General features: G+C 38.9%; 1 protein-coding gene and 1 long non-coding RNA gene across 4 annotated transcripts in view; one reads left to right on the top strand and one right to left on the bottom strand.

The window, feature by feature from the left end:
- Positions 1-22,511, top strand: part of LOC142152769 (rap guanine nucleotide exchange factor 6-like) — a 536,756-nt gene that overhangs the window by 503,970 nt on the left and 10,275 nt on the right. For 2 of the 3 annotated variants that reach the window (XM_075209754.1, XM_075209756.1), the window contains one exon: positions 14,972-16,418. The exons of the other annotated variant lie outside the window; for it this stretch is intronic. In XM_075209754.1, coding sequence (XP_075065855.1) covers positions 14,972-14,984 — 13 coding nt within the window. In that variant the 3' untranslated portion in view covers positions 14,985-16,418. Of the gene's footprint in view, positions 1-14,971; positions 16,419-22,511 lie in introns of those variants that run through there. 3 annotated transcript variants of the gene reach the window in all.
- Positions 9,162-22,511, bottom strand: part of LOC142152770 (uncharacterized) — a 43,144-nt gene continuing 29,794 nt past the window's right edge. The window contains exon 3 of the long non-coding RNA XR_012691388.1: positions 9,162-9,422. This is a non-coding gene — a long non-coding RNA (uncharacterized LOC142152770). The remainder of the gene's footprint in view (positions 9,423-22,511) is intronic.

Consider the following 22,511-nt stretch of genomic DNA (forward strand, 5'->3'; position numbering starts at 1 on the left):
CCATTATGATTTATTGTAATGTCTCCATTTAATTCACTTTGGATTTTAAAAAAACAATTAAATGCATATTATTTTGAAAGCATAATTTTTAAAATCATTAATAAAAAATATATCTCATATAAGTGCTACAGCATTTTTTGTGTACTTTTGATGGATCACTCAAAAAGATGGATCTAGGGTGCTTCAATAGCCAAAGCAGCAACAAACTAAGCCACTAAATCATCCAAACATACAGTAGTTTGCAAAATGGCGCTCACTATTCTGTCAGATAAGGTAAACACTAACCATCAGAATATACATAAAACCACATAGAAAATCCACATGTGAGTGGAAAAATGTAATCATATGTAGTAGAATAAATTCAAAATAATTCCATAAATTCTTAGAACAGTCCCATACCATATATCATATATAGATAAACATTCAATATCCTGAGTTCCCTCTTTCTATTATGCTTATATCAACAGGCAGGGGAACTCCACTTCAAAAAAGGGTCTTTTCATTCTTTCTTCTCTCTTTTGTCTCTTTTCTTCATACTCACTCATAGAATAGGAAACAGAGAGAACAAAGCCAGATCTAGGTGGATAATCCTTTTAAAATACTTTATCGCCAGATAGGTCTAAAAACATTTGCATCCCATAAACAGGTAATACATCCAATCTTCTTACCAGATTCTCTCCTTTTGGCCACATATAACAAACTTATGGAGTCCAATTCTTTGATTTCCAAGCTTGTATATAGCCCCAGGATGTTGGTGATCAAGAGGCAGTTCAATATACCACACAGTAACCAATGTGTTTAGAAACATAGATCTTTTTCAAGGTTTGCGATGTGTCCAATATGGACTTCTATTTATAGTAGTGAATCAAAGTCAATCAATCAAAATTGTTTATTTGTTAATCATAGATACCAAAACAATAATCATCATCTAAATATTGATATTCAATAGAGACATATTGATCTTTCCATAAGAATTTCATATTAAAACAATTTAAAAAAAAAAATTAAATTCATACTTACACAATCTTTGAACAGTTTTCATAGCAACCGTTTAAACCATCATCAACATTTATTTATATAGCGCCAACAAATTCCGTAGTGCTTTACAATTGGGAACAAACATTGATTAGACAATACTGGGTAATACATACAGACAGAGAGGTAAGAGAACCCTGCTCGCAAGCTTACAATCTATAGGAACTATATTCCTTAATTCATATCAAACTATACCTTTGACATATTTTATACATATTAGGCCCCACTGTTTGTTATTAAGGATCCCTGTAATTAAGTATCCTTGTAGTAAAAATAGTTTTGCATGAATCTCCGTTACTGGAAGTAGTACTAACAACATAGCTTCTCTTATTTACATCAGAAATAACCTTTGTTTTCCCTCCTGCATGATATAAATAAATGTATATAACAAATTCTATGTTTTATTAACCTCCAAATATTCACAAAATGTGTTAAATACATCCTATTAGTATATTGTGTTGCCATAGCAACCATTCTATTCATTCCTAGAACTCCCTTATAGTTATATTATTTACTTTTTAAAGTTAAAAAATATATAAAAGGAACATCCACTACGGTCCTAATAATAAATAAGCATAAATAGACAATTTGGTATGTTTATTTATTATTAGGCCCTTCCGGCCCTTCCTTTCCCAAGATGCCACTAAATGTCTTATTCACTCTCTGATCATCTCCCGCATAGATTACTGTAACCTCCTCCTTACTGGCCTCCCCCACTCTCACCTCGCTCCCCTTCGATCTGTACTTAACGCTGCCGCTAGGCTCATCTTCCTTTCTCGTCGCTCCTCTTCTGTCTCCCCCCTCTACCAATCCCTTCACTGGCTCCCCTTACCCTACAGAATCCTGTTCAAGCTCCTCACTCTTACATACAATTATGTACAATTACAACTCCACAGCACCCTACATCTCCTCCCTCCTCTCTATTCATGCTCCATCCCGCCCTCTGCGATCGGCCAATGACTGTCGCCTCTCTTCTCCCCTGATCACCTCCTCCCACGCGCGTATCCAAGACTTCTCCCGCGCTGCCCCCCTCCATTGGAACTAGCTCCCCCGCTCCATCAGAACTTCCCCATATCTGTCCAGTTTCAAACAGTGTTTAAAAACCCCCCTTTTTCTCAAAGCTTTCCAGTCTCCCTCTTAGCTTCCTACCTTTTCTTCTGACTCTTCCCCCTCATTCCCCTTCCCCTATCCTTATCCTCCATTCCTCCTTCTCTCCCTCTCTCCCCTGTGTCTCTCCGTCAGTCTTCCCCTCCCCTTAGATTGTACGCTCCTTTGAGCAGGGTCTTCTCTCCTCCTGTCTTCACCACTTTCACTCTGCTCGCCAGCTACCTAGCCTTCTCCTTGAGGTCCCTCTTCCCCCATCCCCTCTCGCTTCCTCCTCTTCCCCTGGGGGTCTCCCTCTTATCCGTGCCCTCCCTCCTTGGTGCCGTTGTTGGCTGACCTTCCCCCGCCCCTCTAGCTGTGCATTGAGCTCACTGAGTTACTGTGATTATTGTTTACTGTTCTGTTCCGTCTCTCCTCGTATTGTTATTTCGTTTGTCCCTGTACGGCGCCGCGGACACCTAGTGGCGCCTTATAAATAAAAATTTATATTAATAATAATAATAATTAGGACCATAGTGGATGTTCCATTTATATGTATATATTTTAACTTTGAGAAGCTAATACGTTTTTTTATATGCGACAAAAAGGAGAGAATCTGGTAGGAAGCTTGGCTGTTATCAATATTACCTGTTTATGGGATGCAAATGTTTTTAGACCTATCTGGCAAAAAAGTTTTTTAAAAGGGTAATCTGCCTAGATCTGGCTTTGTTCTCTTGTTTTCCTATTTTATGATTGAATATCGGGGAGTAAGAAGAAAAGCAATAACAGAGAGAAGAAAGAATGAATAGACCATTTATTGAAGCAGAGTTTTCCCTGCCTGTTGACATAAGCATAATACCAAGGGGGGAACTCAGGAAATTGAATGTTTATCCATCTATCATATATGATATGGGACTTTTCTAGGAATTTATGGAATAATTATGAATTTATTCTTCTACATATAATACAATTTTTCCCTCATATATGGATTCTCTATGTGGTTTTATGTATCTTCTGATGATTAGTGAGTACCTTGTCTGACAGAATACTGGGCTCCATTTTACAAACTATTGATGGATCGCTGATTGTTATAATTTGTGCGTTATAGGTACAAGTAAAACAGGTATCACACACAATGGGGCTGTTGCTGAGTTTGATGCCATTTGCACCCAAGATTGCAGACATAATGGGCCTGATTCATTAAGGCACCCCTTGAATTGTAACATGGTTTTGTCCAGGAGTAAACTTACTAATTGTTTTGCCTTACTTTCCTTAATATGTTCATTAAAAAATTCTATTGCATACACATGTAAAGATGCAAAAATCACAAGATGCCTGCAGGTCTGCACAGGTAGCATATGTGCCTGGTTTATATTAAGCACTTATGTCCATGTTATAAAACATTTGCTTTGATAGTTAAATATTTATTCGTTATTAGGGACGGATGAGATTAAAAAGAAATTTCATGTATGAATTAAAAAACAGTGTTTGCTAAAATACACTCACAAAATCATATACTATATTCAAGAGCAGTGCAAAAAAGCACCTATAAGCATCAGCAGTAAGTCTCTATTCATCCAATCAGAAGCAGTAAGCCAGTTTTGTCGTCTGTCATCAGCATCTATTTGTACCTGCTGTCAGGCACATTCAGTTGATATGTCTTGGACATGCATATGTCAGTCTGCATCTGTTCTGAATTAAGCAAACATATCCTTACTGAACGTTAGAATGAGCCTTCCCACCTCTGTCCCGCATCTTCAGCCACAAGTGTTAGAATCTGCATAGGCACACATTGATGCAGCCAGTTTTGTGGGCATGCACAGAACCATGCTATAAAAAAGAGGATATTAGGCACACATATATATCTACAGTGCCCTCAGGATATATGTAAGAACTGCTTCCTAAAAGAGGGGAATGCCAACCCACAATAAAGCCAACAAGCAAAAGGAAAAGCATTCACAGTTTATAAACACCGATCAGCCACAACAGTAAAACCACCAGCCTAATATTGTGCAGGTCCCCTTTGTGTCTCTAAAACAACTTTGACCCGTCAAGGCATAGGCTCCACAAGACCTCTGAAAGTTTCCTGTGGTAGCTGGCACCAAAATGTTAGCAGCAGAAGTTACAAAACGAGGCCTCCCTGGCTTGGACTTGTTTTTCCAGCACGTTCCACAAATGTTCGGTTGTATTCAGATCTGGGAAAATTGGAGGCCAATTCAGCCCCTTGAATTCTTTGTCATGTACCTAAAAACATTCTTAAATATTTTTTGCAGTGTGGCAGGACCTACTGCATACGTCTCAATACATAGGCTTGCAAAATAGGGACAATATAAGCCCTGCCACCCACTTATGAATCTGAATCCATGGTAACTTAAGCTCCAAGCCTTTTGATGTCAGCCAATCAGGAGGAATACATCAGCATGCATACAGTTTTAAAGAAAAATTTCCTGCAAGGGATTTTAAACCTGGGCTGCAGCCATAGACTACTCACACAGAGTCTGTCTTGTAGACCACTGAGCCACGTGGTGTTTAAGTTCTCCTTAGTGACCTTTTTGTATGTCTACCACAAACCTACTGTATATGTCCCAATACATAGACTTGCAAAATAGAGGCAACATAAGCCCTGCCCTACCCATTTTGATGTGAAGCTGAATTCATGGTAACTTAGGGTGGGACATGAAATTTCGTTGAGTAAAATGCTACAATAGTCACATAAAAATGCTGCCACATAAAATAGTGACATGTAGGAAATACCTAACGTTATAAAAAGTGAATCACAAGTAATCAAGACATCGGAAACACCTATATGTAAGTAATGCAAACACAAGAAAATGCAGACAGTGTGATTGCCGACACTGAAAATGGCGACTGCTGTCATTAAGGGGGCATTGCGAGCGGGTCCGTCGGCTTTAAAATGTAATAAAAAAAGTTAAAAAAAAAGCATTGTTAAGTGTTTTTTCTGCAAAAGGTACAGGGATTGGACTGCTGAGAACTGGGGTAAAGTAATTTTCTCTGATGAATCCCCTTTCACTCACTTTCACTTAATAGCTCACTTGGAGAGCCCTGTGTCATTATGGGAATCAATCTGCCCTGACATTGAGATAGTTAATTTGCAAAGGAGGGGGTGGGAGCAGAGTGAGGACATTGAGATGGTTAATTTCCAAAGGTGAGAGGTGAGGAAGGTTTAAAATCCTGTGCCTAACACAGTTAAAGTGTGCATTTCTAAAGAGGAGAACTGTAGTATCTAGGTTGAAGTGTGATTCTGGTTTATTTCCTATTTTATTTCTGAAACTTATTTGTACAACTTATTTTGTATGTCTTGTTATTTACTGTTTTGTAAGTAAGCCTTGGAAACCTTTTTCAGATTAGATGGTTTTAATTTAGCATATTCTCCGTGATTTTTTGTGAACTTACAAAGCCAAGTGAGGCTTTGTATATGTGATTTAAGTGTGTAATATTAATAACTGGTTTTGGGGAAACAAGGGACTCCATAGTAAATCCTTTGTGGTGGCAGAAAAGGTAAATTCATTGGTAAGTGACCAAGGTAATTTCAGTCATGGACAGCTGTTTCAGATTGCTGTTTCGGAGACAGGTTGGACGTTCCTGACACCATCATAAAAATAAAAAGGGGTCATGTAACAGCTTCACCTGATTTCATTAGTAGATCGGATATCTGAGAGAAAGGCTGTTCAATAAATATAGTATTTTAACAATAGTGAAATTGGTCACTATAAGTACGACATTTAGTTTGAACGATTTTCTATCCTGATGTTAGAATGCAGTGTTTGGACTGCACAACAAACTGACAGTGCTGCTGTCAGAGTGATTAATGACACCTCAGTGAGAGATCAGATATCTGAATGAATGGTACTTGATCAAATTAATCCTGAGTGTAACCATTCTGACATAGCGGGAGACAAATTGTGACACTTTACCTAGGCAAGTAAAAGGATAGGTTATTATACCTAATTCTGAACCTGTCTTTTGAATGCCGTAACTGGTGAGATAATATAATATTATAGTGGTACATGATATCTGTTTGAGCTACAACTAATGTTTTAAGGAATTTTGTGGTTTTCATAAAGTAGATACAAAGTTACAAACATTACAACACTGTTGTTGAGTTTTTTTTATGATGGTATGTTACTATTAAATAGTTACAGAAATTTGATGTGATGGGAAATAATGCTTCAATTACAGAACAGATTGAGGCTATTGTATGGTGGTAACAATATTTGGGTTTTCTGAATGATAACGATATTTTAACATAATAATACCAGTATTATCATAAGGGAGGTACCTGTTGCATAAATGCAACAATTTAGACACTATTTCTGTCTTTTCACCTTTTTTTTACTATCAGTTTAATCTTATATTTTGCAATACACAGATAAGGAGATGGATGGTAATGTCGTTATGGTTTTCAATAATAATTAAATTTAAATGTGTTATATTTTCTGCTTCTCGACAGGTTGCACCTCTGCTCTGGAAATAAGACATGGAGGAAACATAGATATATATATCATATCAGAGCAGTCTCACTTTAGCTACAATAATATTTGTTATCTATTCTGTGCGGAAGTCCAAAAAATGTTTTTATTAATTGCATGCAGAACTACAAGCAACAGCATACCCATGGCAGTCAGGGCATGCTGGCACTTGGAGAACCACAAGTGCCACCATGCCCTGACATCCAGGGCCCACTGAGGCATGTAGTACCCCAAAGTAAAATGTTAAATAAACCAAAACACCCTCATTATTACCACATTGCTTTATTAAAAATAATGAAACCACTGAAATAAAACACAACACCCTCTATATAACCATATGATTTCATTAAATATGAAAACACCCCAAATACTTACCATCAGATGTCTTCATCTGTTCTTCTAAGCTTGCTATCCAATTATAATTATAACCATGTCCAAATAAAACCATACTATTCCAATGGTCTTGTAGCTGTCTAAATAAAATTGTATTTCAAAAGTCCATTGAAACCACTTGCTTTTCTTCTGTCCAAAGACCCCCTTTTGTATTTCAAAAGCCCATAGAAAGCATCTTCTTTTCTCAGTCCAAAGACCCCCTTTTGTATTCCAAATTGGCTTGAAAAATCTTGTTCTTTGTAGTCCACACGAACCTATAATAATTTACAGGAACAGGCTTGACAAAAAAGATAAACCCATAAAAGACGAACAGACTGTGCTAGTCTATGGACGAGCACGGCAATGTTGAATGAGAAATAAACAGACGTGGGGGTAAATGTATTAATGTCCGGATTCTTCAACTTCGGCGTGTTCAGCGTCTTCGGCGATTAAATTTAAAGCGGCGCTGCATTGTAAAGGGAAGTTTCCCTTTACAATGCAGCGCCGCTTTAAATTTAATCACCGAAGACGCTGAACACGCCGGAGTTGAAGAATCCGGACATTAATACATTTACCCCGTGATGTCTATTTATAATGTACAGGGGTTTCCCATGCTGTCATGGGAAACCCCCCTACATGTCTCAGTGGGCCCTGGGTGTCAGGGTATGGTGGCACTTATGGTTTCTCAAGCATCAGCATGCCCTGAATGTTAATGGCAGCCTGGGCTGGCTGGGACCTTTAGTTCTACAAACTAAAATGGTATTTTCATATTTTTTTTCAATTTCTTGCGCTTTATTAGCCTACACCCACAGCCGCATAGGTGTTGGAAGAGTCCTAGTGCTTTCAGGGCTGGGTGTTCCTTCAAGGGGGGCCCGCAGAAGTTTCTTGCGGACTCCACTCTCTAGGGAATCCAGCAGTGCTCAACAGCCTGGGGTTGGTTGCCATTATGGCAAGGGGACCCCCTGCCACATGACCCCCTGCTATAGTGATATCCACCACCGGGTGGTTAGCCTAGTGCTGGTTGTGGTAAAATCAGGGAACCCCGCATACATTTTTTTACCTGATTTCGTTGCAACCAACAGGTTGCCAGTACTAGGGATAAATAGTGTTGATAGGTGATGGTGCATGCTTTCTTTAGCTTTTTTTACTCTGTTTTTTACATTATACTGACCCACTCGCATTGTGCCCTTAATGCCGGCAGTGAGACTGTCGCCATTTTCAGTGTCGGCAATTACACTGTCGCCATTTTCTTGTGTCAGCATTTCTTACATATAGGTAGTTCGGGTGTCTGGATTTCTTGTGTGTCACTTTTTATAACGTTAGGTATTTCCTGCATGTCGCTATTTTATGTGTCTGCATTCACTCTTATTATTGTCAGCATTTTAGTCATCTGAATTATAACTACCACCAGTCACTTAAGCTCCTCCCCCTTTGGGTTCAACCAATCAGGATAGTCAGCGGTATACCACAGCAGCATTCAAGGAACTTTAAAAACAACCTGCCTGTAAGGGGATGTGAATCTGGGTTGTAGCCATAGGTTACAAACACAGGCCCACTAAGCCACATAGTGTTTTGATTCTCTTTAGAAACTTTTTTTGTATGTCTACCAAAATTGCTTGCTGAAAGAGGCCACTGCCATCAGGGAATTCTGTTGCTATGAACGGTTGTACTTGATCTGCAAGAATTTTTAGGTAAGTGGTACATGTCAAAGTAGCATTCACATGAATGCAAGACCCGAGGTTTCCCAGCAGAACATTGCCCAGAGCATCACACTGCCTTCACCGGCTCTCCTCTTTTCCATAGTACATCCTGGTTCCATCACTTACACAGGTAGATGAAGCACAAACACCCGGCTGTCAAAATGTTAAAAAAGAAAACGTGATTCATCAGACCTGGCCACCTTCTTCAATTGCTCTATGGTCCAGTTCTGGTGCTCACATGTCCATTGTAGGCGCTCTCTGTGGTGAACATGGGTCAACATGGGCATTCTGACCAGTCTGCGGCTACGCAACCCCATGCGCAGCAAACTGTGATGCACTGTGTGTTCTAATACCTTTCTATCATAGATTTGTAAGAATAGGGGTAGGGGAAAGGGGAAATAGTCGCAGCAATTGATAAAGAATAACTTGACCCTTCTAGTATAAAGTTAATTGGGATAATAATATTATTCCCTATATCTAGTTCTTTGTTAGTCATTTACTGTTACTAGTGCTATGCACATTATCACAAGAAAAGGATTCATGGTGCTTCCATTTTCACAGTCAGTTTTTTTTCAGTGAGACGCGTGGACCCAGGTGTCTCTTCCTCCTACAGAAGTGGGAGTAGTCAAGACCACTTGATATGGACCATCAAATCTGGGTTCCAAAATTTTCCTCATGTGCCTTTTTAGGTAGACCCAATCTCCTGGTTGCAAGGCATGTGTTCCTGTATCGTTATTTGGATCTGGAATGGAGGAGAAAACTTGAGAGTGCACATTAGTCATTATCTTTGTAAGCTGTATTAAATAATCAGTTAGATCTGCATAATTATGTTGCAATTGCTGAGGAAAATAACACCCTGTCTTGGGGCCCCCCCCAAACAATATTTCATAAGGGAACAACTTATGCTTCTTTCCTGGTGTTGTTCTAACTGAATATAGAGCTAAAGGTAGACAATCTACCCAGGTTTTTCCTGTTTCTGCAATCATTTTCTCACTTTAATGTGCCATTCAATCTTTACACTTTTCCACTTGCCTGAGGCCTAAAGGGGGGTTTGAAAGGCTTGCTGTATCCCCATATCCTTCATTATATTTTGCATTACTTCACTTATCAGTTTCTTGGCAGTGTTTTTAGCTGTTGCCTTAGCCACTGCCCAGGCCTCTGGCCAATTTGAGAATAGATCTGTACAGACAAGGATATACTCATATGTTCCTACCCTAGGTAGCTGTATATAGTGAATCTGCAATCTCTGAAATGGGTACAATGGCTTTGGTATGTTCTTCTGTGGTGTTTTCACTACCTGACCTGGATTGTATTTTCCGCATATCACACAGGCTGCTGCATATGCTGTAGCAGCTGCATTGAATCCTGGTGCTATCCAATGTCCTAAGACAATATTGGTCATAGCTTCTTTAGAATTGTGGAACAGCCCATGTGCCAATTGAGTCATCATAGGGTATAGGCTTCTGGGCAGACAATACTTATTATCTGTTCTCCAGAGCCCTCTCTGACATGTAGCACCTTCCTTTTCCCAGGCTTTTTTTTTTCCTATTGAGGAGACTTGTTCCTGGAACTTTTACAGTATGTCTAGGGTTACAGGCTATACAGGGTTTTCACCCTGTGTCACATGACAGACCTGCACCCTGGGCATAAGGGCTGCCTGTTTAGCAGCAGCATCTGCCTTGGCATTTCCCATAGCCTCCCTAGTCTTTTCTTTAGTTTGTGCCTGGACTTTCAGTATAGCTACCTTCCTGGGTAGCTGCAGAGCTCTAAACAGAGCTGTTCTGCATGCTTGATAGGTTTTCCTGCTGACCCCACAAAATTCCTGCTCTTCCAAAGTCATGGGCCACACCATATGCATACCTGGAGTCTGTGTATATGTTAGCTGTTTGGTTTTCTGCCATTATACATGCCTCAGTGAGTGCATGCATCTCCGCTTCCTGCGCTGAGCAGAAAGGTGGGAGTGGTTGTTGTATCAAAGTCTCTTCCAGGGTGGTCACAGCATACCCTGTGTGTGGTGACCCTTCATAATAATACCTGGAACCATCAACAAATAAGTTCCAATCTGCATTAGGTATAGCGACATCTGTCACATTTTCTAATTCCTTCATTTCTAGCTTCATTAGTTCAGCACAGTCATACAACTCAGAAAAGGGAAAATTTTTGTGTGTATTTTGTCTGGTACTGATACATTCCTCCCTTTCTGATTCATCAAGGGTGGGTAGGTCCCCACCCACCTCTTTCCCCTCTGTTGAATCTGCTTTAACTGGGAACAGTGTGGCAGAATTCGAAACTGTGCACTTTTTAATTGTTACATGTGTGGGACTTAATAATGACACCTCGTATTTAGTGAGCCTTGCTGTGGACAGAGGCTTTGTTCTTGCTTGGTTTAGTATTTCTGTAACTGCATTTGGGACCTGTATGGTTAATGGATGGTCTAGTACTATGTCTGCCACTTTATCTTTTAGCAAAGCTGCAGCTGCCAATGCCCTTCAATTCCTTGGTATTTTGTGGTGGCTTTACCTACTGGATTGCAGTTATCCTGTCCTGTGTGAGGTGTCTGGTACCTTGCGAGATGCAATGTCCTAAAAATATTATCTTACTCTGTGCTGCTTGTATTTTGTGGGTGATACCTTGAAATATTGCTGCCCTAAAAGGTTAATTAATGATGTAGTCTCTTCCTGACACCCCTCATTCGTTTGGCAACATGGTAATAAGTCATCTACATATTAGAAGAGTGTCTTGTTTTTATTCAACAGCTGCTGGAGCCTGTTCTAGTAATTGTGTACAATGTATTAAACACCTCTGTAACCACAAGTCCCCAGAATCTACAGTTTGTTTTTTTATGCTACTCCAGCAGGACCAGCTACTTCATTTATTTGACTCTGTGAAATAGCCTGTGTCACTGAATTTCCTGCTGCTGCATCCAACATATCGTTGTATGCGGGTGGGGCAGGAGGTTCTTTTGGTTTCAATTCACCTGGTCTAGGGGTCTGACATTAAATCACACACAAATGTTCACCTGACATTCTCTCAGCTGAAAATCGTTTCAGCAGGCATACAATTATCCATAGAGAAAACACCAAAAAAGAAATCATTTACATCTACAATAGACCTAAACGACCTAGCTGGAATCTTAACATTGTACCACAAGTCAAATTACTAACAAAAATCCCTTCAAATCAATATCCAGAAATGTGGTAAAATTATACTAATACAAGTTTAAAAATGGAAAAGCAGAAAATATTATTCTTTCAGTAATCCACAAAACACTCTCTTTCTTGCTAAAAGTGGAAGAAAAAGATAAATATAACTGATATGTTACAGCATACAGTTGTGGAACTACAAGTCCCAGCATTCAATTAGCTTCAGCTTCAATTAGGTTGTTACCACTGCTGAGATATTTCAATTACTCTTGAATTACTGAAGCACACGTGAAAACTTCTTTTCTATCAACCACATATATTGTCAAATAAATCCTTCTCTTTCACACTGAACACTGAACAAACTGGGGAGAGAATCTGCAACTTCATTCCCCCTCTGCTCATATCCCCCCTCCCTTTCTCAACACACTGATGTCTTTTACACAGAATAGGAAGTGGAAGATATTCCATTCTCTGTCTCTCACTCACAGGTAGTAAGACAGAAACAAAACAAAAAACTAAAAAATATGCACAATGTGTAATTTGTCTTTTTTTTTTCCTAATTCATTTTGTACAACCAATACAAAAAGTATTATATCTGGCGCAAAAGAGAATATATGAAAAATAAGACTGCAGCTAGACGTGGGATAGTCAATTCCCACAATAAATACACTAGTAAAAAAAAAAAAAGAATAGTCCAGTGCAATTCTCAAGTTCCAATAGCCAAAAAGAATGACCCTCTGAATTTAAAAGGCTTTCTCGAATTTTTACCAGCACAAATACTGTTAAGTCTAAATCCTTCAGTGGCTAATTTAAATATTATTGTACACTTTTCTTCAACAATAGACATATAAAGCAATATTTAAAAATATAACAAATACAAACAATGAATCTTACCAGAACTGAAAGGGTGAGTATTCTTGAACCTTCACATCAAACTGATGAATCTTAGAAGACACAGAAATTACAACGACTTTTTTAGAGCAGAATAAAACTTCTACCCACCGCGGTTTTGTCGTTCCTAGTTCTGCCTCTCCCCGACTCCTTCGCAGTTTTTCAGGAAGATTTTCAAAGCTCACTGTGGCCTCTAAGTATGTTAAAGGCAATAGACCTTTTGCCACCAGTAAAATCCCTTCTAATTCAGGTGTACGGTGCACACTGGAGAATTGATCTGAGACTCACACTGTTGTCTGGATTAATCAGTTCTGTTTTACTGAAACTGGTATACTAATATCTATACATAAAACATGGCATACCCTCTTGTGGTTACATACTATAATAATAAACAAAATCCTTTCAATTGTAGCTATGACCTGCAATCAATTGAACAAAGACATCTGTAAATCTTTCTCACTTAGAGCAGGACAGACAGCTGATCTTGCTTATCTTTACTGAAAGTGAGTTATATCCAAATTTTTGAAGCATAACCGCTCATCCTTTAAATCTGTTAATCTAATTGGAATTTCTTTACCTACGAAGGTCTGTAGTTAGTCATTTTTAACTAATTGACTTCCACATTATCTATGAAAGCTATATATTGCTTAATTAAAAATATCATAATTTCTTTTACAGGGGGTAGTTGTCCTGACGTCCCTTCTAATGGGTGACTATGTGGGTCTGATAATGCACTTAGGGGGTGGCTGAGTAGGAGGCGGGGTTACAGCTGTATGTCCCTGGATGTCTTCTAACATCTCCTCCTTTACCATTTGTTCTTGTTCTATTTGTCTACATGTCCTTACCCATGCTGATACTTGGTGTTCTTTATTATTCCTAGTAATCCATATACTATATTCTTTCTGAAAATCTGGCAATCCTGCCTTCCTAAAGATGACATGGATTTCTCTAACAGCCACAATACCTTCTCTTTCCTTAACTAGATCCGCAGGAGTGTATGATGTCTGTACCATCATACCTTTACTGCCCTGGGCCCCTGTTACTGCAGTTTTGGGAATACCGGCCCCTAGTATGCCTGAGAAGTGACTGTTATTCTAATTTTATACACCTTTACAATTAAATCCTGTTATGGATTGCTTGATCAACTTGGGTACATACTTTCCTAATATTTTATTAATTAATGGACATGTAAGTGGCCCTATCCTTCTAATATTTTCTGGTAAAACAAATTATATATTTGCCACCATCCCAATCCTATTTGGGTTTTCAGATAGTCTGGACAACCATGACTTCCAAACATTGCTGTATATATCGTTGGATTAAAAATTCCCTCCTCATGTTTACCATATGCTACTGAACAATCAGTGTCAGTTCCTATCCCCGCTATCAATTTACTAGTTTGTACCGTCAATGCCTTTTGAATTTTAACAACACATTTACAGTCTGGACAACTAAGATTATTTTCTGACATTTATATTCCCCACAGCATGTCTCTGATTCCCTCCGCTCCCCTTTATGAAACAATATATTAATACTAGTACAATTATCACTATTCAAATAATTCCACCAATCCACTCAGCTATTTCTCCTGCTGGTGTCATCTAATCTTTCTTAAGACAATAGACAGTAAACAGTAGACAATAGACAGTGAACAGTAGACAGACCTATCCTCCGACCTCAGGCGCCTCTTAACAGAGGTACCTAACAAGGAACTGCGGAGGACCCTTTCCAGAATCAGTGAGCAAACTTTCTGCACTTTTACCGTGTTACTCAGTTGTTACTTCTTTCAACCTCTAAGAGAGCTGAGGACCCTTGTAGACTGACAGCTGGCCAAGTGGTCGCACGTTACACAAAACAAGATCAAGCCTCAGTTGCATGTGCAAGGTACGGGTCTTTGATCAGATCAGTCTTTTCAAGGTTATGTTGTCCCCTTATACATCTCTTATCAGTACAATATCACTCAATCTTTACAGGAGCGAAGGATTCTTATAATGACCTCTCAAACCCAAAGACAATCATCTACACAGAACAAGGCGAGGTCTCAGCAACAAGTATAGAGGAATGCCTTTGATTATTGAGGTCAATTAATAAGTTATGTATTTGCATCCTTTTATATACATCCTGTATCGACACAAACACATACATTCACTTATCTATTTTTCACAAAAAACAAATATATCAGGAAAACAGGTTATTCAGTAATTGTTCAAATACCCGTTATACCATCCCCTACTGAACCCCACCTTATATCTTACAGGAAGAGCAGATAGAGTAGAGAGTTGCAAATGCACAAAACTTCAACTACTCACCGCACGGATTTGTCTGCTGTTCCTGAAGATTAAGGAGGTCTATGGTCAGTCCTGGGCTGGTATGTTGAGTATCCCGGATGAGCCCCAAGAAAATGTTGGGGTACCAAGGCATTGTGCCCTCATTATCGATCTCTGATAACCTGATTTCCTATGTGGTATTTTGCTGTTAACAGGAGAGTGAAGAAATGAAACACAAAAAAGTGTTGCAGTTTCAAAATCAGCTCTGAGGGTCCTTGCAGGCTGACCTTTTATTTATACCTAGGGTACAGCATTAACTGGTTAACGACAAGGACATATAAGGAAATCTCTTTAGCTCATCAAATATTTCTTTGCAACAATAATACATATAAGGCAACATCCTCTGTTCAGCATTACGTGCTTTTCCTCTCGGCCGCTTCCTTTAGTCTGGCATCCTGCTATTGTCTGTTCCATAGGAAACACTTGTTTTTCTTCAAGGCGTTGTCTTGCATCTGTAGTATACTTTTTTAAGGCATTTCACACATATATTTGAACATCTTAATAACTATTAATTATTTTATACCCTCACAAGATGCTCTGACCCAGTCATCTAGCCATCACAATTTGGCCATTGACAAAGTTGCTCAGATCTATACGCTAGCCCATTTTTATGGCCGACAACAAATCAAATTCAAGAACTGACTGGTCACTTGATGACTAATATATTTTACCCCTTGAAAGGTGGTTAAGTATAAATTTCAAAATTCCGATGGTGGAAATATCAACATGATAATGCTGAAATGGACGTTATGTACACATCCATATTGTTGACACACTGAAAATGTTGATGCAAAATATATTCAAGGGCAATATGGCTACATGGAATACATGGAAAATTTGTCGACAAAGGTAAAATGGTGACAGAATAAATGGCAACATTAATTATTTGTCGACAATGATCAAATGGTGACAGAGTAAATGTCGACATGGATTAATAGTTGACAATGATAAAATGGTGACAAAATACATGTCAATATGGATTATTTGAAAACAATGATAATATGGTTAAAGAATAAATGTCAAGGTTGACAACATATGTACAGATTAAAGTGTCTACTCTGTAAATAACGATATTATGATATGTTAGCAATCATACTTTCCATTTGTGTATATATAGTATGTCTTTAAATAAAAAGCCTAGAGCTCAGTCTCAACAATTATATGATGTTTATTACATATCTGTATTCAAAATCACAGGCTCTTTATTGTTTAATAATAATGTATAGATTTGCAAGCTAAGCACCCAAAATGTATTATTAGTTGCTTATTCTAATAATGTATTCACATTTAAATCTTAAATTATCAATCAAGTGAATATTATAGTCCTGTTTCATTTTTGTATTAATTTTGTACAGCAATCATGTATTTTTTGTCAACTTCAACCTTACAGCATTATAAATGTTTTTATTTATCCTTTTTGTGAAATGTTTTTATTTATTTATATCACAAGCATTGTAAGCTATTTATTATTATAATAATCAATAAAAGAGGCATTTTTCATATTAAATGCTAGAGATGAGTGATTCAGATTACGTGAAATCCGACATTGAGGATCTGAGTGAAACTAAGTCGTGACTCGGTGTCTACCGCCAAACTCAGATCTCAAAATGAGGCGAAACATCATTTCCGTGATTTTTTTTTTGCAAAACTCTTGCGAGTTTTGAATTGCCATCTTCAGTCCACCCTTATTCTCGCAAGTGCCATTTTAGAAGAGCGTGTAGTGAGAAGGTTAACTACGGTGCTCTGCTGATAAAATACCATTTAGGGTGAACCAGGGACATAAGAAAGCAATAAAATACTATCATTATTGTAAAGCAGTTGTGTAAGGAATAGTAGAGATGTTCACTGACCCCCGTGTATTGGTTTTGGTTTGAGATCCCATTTTTTTCTAAAATCCCTATTTTTTTTTTGCTAAAATCACATAATTTAGCTTTTTTTACACCCTACATTATTATTAACCTCAATATCACTAATCATTTGCAGTCAATTTGACCACCTCACAAGTCACAATATCATTTTCATACACTTTCAAACAAAGATTGCAGCAGTTCTTACTAGTGATATAAAGAAGGTCTTTGTCATGCCTGGGCATAAGACCAAAATATCCACCTCTTATGTGTGGACTTATTTTTACCCAAATCCTGACAACAGTTGTCTAGCCATTTGTAGCATTGTAAAGTCAGTCAGTAGAGGTAGGGACCTTAACCATCTAGGAATCTCATCCTTGTTATGCCATTTGAAGCGAGTTCATAGAAAGCTTTTGTCAAAATCAGAAACTTATGCTAAAAGATAACAGCAGGGAGTCCAGCATCAGCTACCTCCCTTCTCTCAGCTAGATCCCAACACCTTCATCATCAATATCCTCACAAGTGATGGGAGTTAGTGTTGCATCCAAGTTTCTAAGGCGAGCTGACTCCTCCCCTATCCAGGACTCCTCAGAAGAATCCTTGAGCGTTAGGCCCACTGCTGCTGCTCCTGCTGCTGGGGGTGGATCTTCAACCCAGAAGCAGACCAAGAAGAAGACTACTAGTAGTTTACAACAATTTACTGTTAAACAAGCCTTTGCAAGAGGAAGCAAATATGAAAGCTGTCACCCAGTCGCACAAGGGATCACAGACGCCATGGTGACTATGCTATTATTAGATCGGTGTCCAATATCCACTTTTAAAGCAGCTGATTTTAGACAGTTACTTGAGGTCTTCTGTCCCTGTTACCAAATTCCATTATGACATCATTTTACTAGAAAAGTTATTCCTCACCTCTACCAGAAAGTTTGTAAAAACGTAATTATTGGGCTACAAAATGCCATTCTACCCACTGTACACTTAACCACAGATATGTGGACAAGCGGAATAGGGCAAACTAAAGATTATATGACTGTGACAGCCCACTGGGTTGGTGATTCGCCTTCACCTGCAGTGACAGCAGCAGCATGTACCCAAGAAAGTTGCATTTTTCAGAGGCAGGCTACTATGTGTATCGTCTGCTTCACTAAGAAGCATATTATTATTATTATTATTATTATTATTATTATCTTAGATTTGCAAGGCACCACAGTGCCATACAGTAGGGAAGACAAGGACATACATAAAACAAGACATGCATAAAACAAGAACAGACAAGGCAGACAAAATGAATGGAGACATGAAAACAAAAGGTATGGAGGACCCTGCTCATTAGAGAGCTTACATTCTAAAGGGAAGTGGGCACAGCTGAAACATGAGGAGCGAGTGTGGCTCAGAGTGGAGATGGGATAGTTGTGAGGGTGCATTAGTTTGAATAGTGTTATCGAGAAAAAGGTCAGCTCTAAAAAGAGATGGGTTTTCAAAGAGCATCTAAAGATTTGAAGGCTGTGGGAAAGACCGATTGAGCATGGTAGTAAAATCCATAAGTAGGGAGCAGCATGGGAGAAGACTTGAAGGCCGGAGTGAGAGGTGGTTATCAGAGACGAGACAAGGCGCAGGTAAGAGGTAATACCGCTGACAACCTGTTTGAAAAATGAAGGGATGTCATTGCAACATGGCTTATCCTGCTTCGACTCTCCTGAGGATATGTGATTTCTGATAATGCCACCAATATTGTTAGAGCATTTCAGCAGTGGGAATTCCATCACATTCCTTGTTTTGCTCACACAATCAACTTGGTGGTACAGAACTTTTTAAAAAATGACAATGACATACAAGAGATGCTGTCCGTGTCCTGAAATATTTAGGGTCATTTTCAGGATTCTGCAACAGCATGTAGGAGAATGCAGCAGCTGCAAGAAAAATAGAATTTAGGGGGAAAGTACTTTAGTCCAGCTCAGTGGAGGATCCTTTCTGAGGAGAGTGCAGACACTGAGCCTGATTCATCAAGCTACTCATTTTGCGCATCTTGCGGATAATACGATAATTGTCTCAGAAGACTCCTCAGAAGAATCCTTGAGCATTAGGCCCACTGCTGCTGCTCCTGCTGCTGGGGGTGGATCTTCAACCCAGAAGCAGACCAAGAAGAAGACTACTAGTAGTTTACAACAATTTACTGTTAAACAATCCTTTGCAAGAGGAAGCAAATATGAAAGCTGTCACCCAGTCGCACAACGGATCACAGACGCCATGGTGACTATGCTATTATTAGATCGGTGTCCAATATCCACTTTTAAAGCAGCTGATTTTAGACAGTTACTTGAGGTCTTCTGTCCCTGTTACCTAATTCCATTATGACACCATTTTACTAGAAAAGTTATTCCTCACCTCTACCAGAAAGTTTGTAAAAACGTAATTATTGGGCTACAAAATGCCATTCTACCCACTGTACACTTAACCACAGATATGTGGACAAGCGGAATAGGGCAAACTAAAGATTATATGACTGTGACAGCCCATTGGGTTGGTGATTCGCCTTCACCTGCAGTGACAGCAGCAGCATGTACCCAAGAAAGTTGCATTTTTCAGAGGCAGGCTACTCTGTGTATCGTCTGCTTCACTAAGAAGCATATTATTATTATTATTATTATTATTATTATCTTAGATTTGCAAGGCACCACAGTGCCATACAGTAGGGAAGACAAGGACATACATAAAACAAGACATGCATAAAACAAGAACAGACAAGGCAGACAAAATGAATGGAGACATGAAAACAAAAGGTATGGAGGACCCTGCTCATTAGAGAGCTTACATTCTAAAGGGAAGTGGGCACAGCTGAAACATGAGGAGCGAGTGTGGCTCAGAGTGGAGATGGGATAGTTGTGAGGGTGCATTAGTTTGAATAGTGTTATCGAGAAAAAGGTCAGCTCTAAAAAGAGATGGGTTTTCAAAGAGCATCTAAAGATTTGAAGGCTGTGGGAAAGACCGATTGAGCATGGTAGTAAAATCCATAAGTAGGGAGCAGCATGGGAGAAGACTTGAAGGCCGGAGTGAGAGGTGGTTATCAGAGACGAGACAAGGCGCAGGTAAGAGGTAATACCGCTGACAACCTGTTTGAAAAATGAAGGGATGTCATTGCAACATGGCTTATCCTGCTTCGACTCTCCTGAGGATATGTGATTTCTGATAATGCCACCAATATTGTTAGAGCATTTCAGCAGTGGGAATTCCATCACATTCCTTGTTTTGCTCACACAATCAACTTGGTGGTACAGAACTTTTTAAAAAATGACAATGACATACAAGAGATGCTGTCCGTGTCCTGAAATATTTAGGGTCATTTTCAGGATTCTGCAACAGCATGTAGGAGAATGCAGCAGCTGCAAGAAAAATAGAATTTAGGGGGAAAGTACTTTAGTCCAGCTCAGTGGAGGATCCTTTCTGAGGAGAGTGCAGACACTGAGCCTGATTCATCAAGCTACTCATTTTGCGCATCTTGCGGATAATACAATAATTGTCTCTGCACATGCTCAGAAACGAGAGTTGCGAAGTGGAAACTCCATTGCAAATGCATTTGCCCAGTTGGCTGATCACTTGAGAAAATAGGGATGGGAATGGGAGGAGAGTGGTCGTGGAGTGGGTGGAGATCGTAAATAAGTTGAGTAGAGTAGGCATTATTTGTTAGGAGTTGAGAAGAGTAGGCGTTCCCTCTGTCCGTGTAGGATAGTTGAGTAGAATGGTGTCTCAACTCCTTGCTCAAACTTAATGCAGCTCAGGGTCATGTTTAAATCCAGAACAGCTAGCTAAAACAACAATTTAAACTGTTCCAAAACCATTGTTCATTTAAAACACTCGCAACTAATTTTGCACATCATACATACATGTTAATACACGGTTCTTTTTTTTTTTTTTTTTTTTGTGGGGTTTTCATTTTTTGGGGGATTTATTTTCAAACAGTAAACATTGGCTACATTTTTTAAAAAACCCACCCTCTTATCTCACAACCAACATTGTAACTATTTACAATGTAAAGTGGTTGATGATGTGTCAACAGGTAGGTGCAGACATTTGAGGTTTTGGGTCAACCCGGAACTGCCAGAATGAGTCAGCTCACTATAGCGCCCTCTGCTGCTTGGTGTGTCTTGAGTAAAGCTTGCTGTGTTTTCTACGTCTGTATAGGGCATTTTCTTATGCTACACAGATATTATATGTTCTCCGGAATATGTGAAACAACTAGGACACATATTAGAATATTGCAGATATATATATATTGGAGGTCCCACCTATATATTCCAGTTATCTGCTCTACCTGCCTTAATGGATGCCGGAATGGCTTGCTGAGTGCAATAACCATCCATTTCGGCAGCCAGAATGGCTTGCTGAGTGCATTCCCCATCCATTGCGGCAACCAGAATGGCTTGCTGAGTGCATTCCCCATCCATTCCAGCTGCCGGAATGTAGTACAGAGTGCATTCCGCATCCATTCCGGCAGCCAGAATGGCTTGCTGAGTGCATTCCCAATCCATTCCGGCTGTCGGAATGGATGGCTAAGGTACTGGCAGACCCATTTCAGCATCCGAAATAAACCCCTCAAAATTCTTATATGGAGCTATAAAATTTTAGATTTAGGTATAAACCAAAAACCCATCTTATTTGTGGGCAACAAAATATTATAATTATTCGCTATGTAAATTGACTGATATGTCTACAGTTTTTTCCTAGTGTTTGTAACCAAACATCTAACAAAAGCTACTAATAATAATCAAAAATAATTTAAGAAATTTTTACGGATGATTTGTGCCAACTTAAAGCATGCATAATTTTACCCCCGAGACACTTTGGACCTCAATACATATCTGGGAAGAATATAATTGATCCCACAGAGACAAGAGTGTTGGTGAGGATTAGAACGTTACAACTGTTCAAAGATGGATTGTCTAACCGGTACACCAATGTTCAAGTGGGGAAAACAATATGTGAATCAAATTGCATAGAATGAAAAGCAGAGCAGCAACTTCTCTCAAAACAATGTTTATGTTATTTCCTTCATAAGTTTAAATTGCTGTCAACAATTTGCAATTTTACAGACAGAAAGCATTCATACATGCACATTTTATATTTTGGGATATGCAACTGCAGTCATGTATCCTAATAATTGCTACAAATAATATTAGGGCTTCCAATTGTTTGTCTTTTTTTTGGCCTTTTGGGCCCACTTATTTTTTGGGACTTTCAGCTGGGGATATTTCCTAAGTGTTTGCAAACAAGTTATTTGGAACAGCTGCTTCTCTGTGTTGTAGCTGCACACACTTTTAAATCACTTAGCCATATTCCACAAAATATTACAAGCATCAAAATCAGGCACCCACGGATGAAAAGTGTATCCTTTAAATACTACGCCAATGTTCAAGGTGTAACAGTATGTGCATGAAATAGACTAGAAGAAAAGCATCAACGTTTCTTAGAACAAACAATGCAATATTTGAGCCTGTGCTACATTTTACATGTTTGGATATGGAAATTCCGAACCCAACACATGCATTGTTGGCCGCATGAAGGTTTAAGGCTAAAGTAATAAAATAAGATACACACACACACATTCTCTATTTGACAGACACAACAA

This window comes from Mixophyes fleayi, chromosome 4, assembly GCF_038048845.1.
Source record: "Mixophyes fleayi isolate aMixFle1 chromosome 4, aMixFle1.hap1, whole genome shotgun sequence".
NCBI classification, from domain to species: Eukaryota; Metazoa; Chordata; class Amphibia; order Anura; family Limnodynastidae; genus Mixophyes; species Mixophyes fleayi.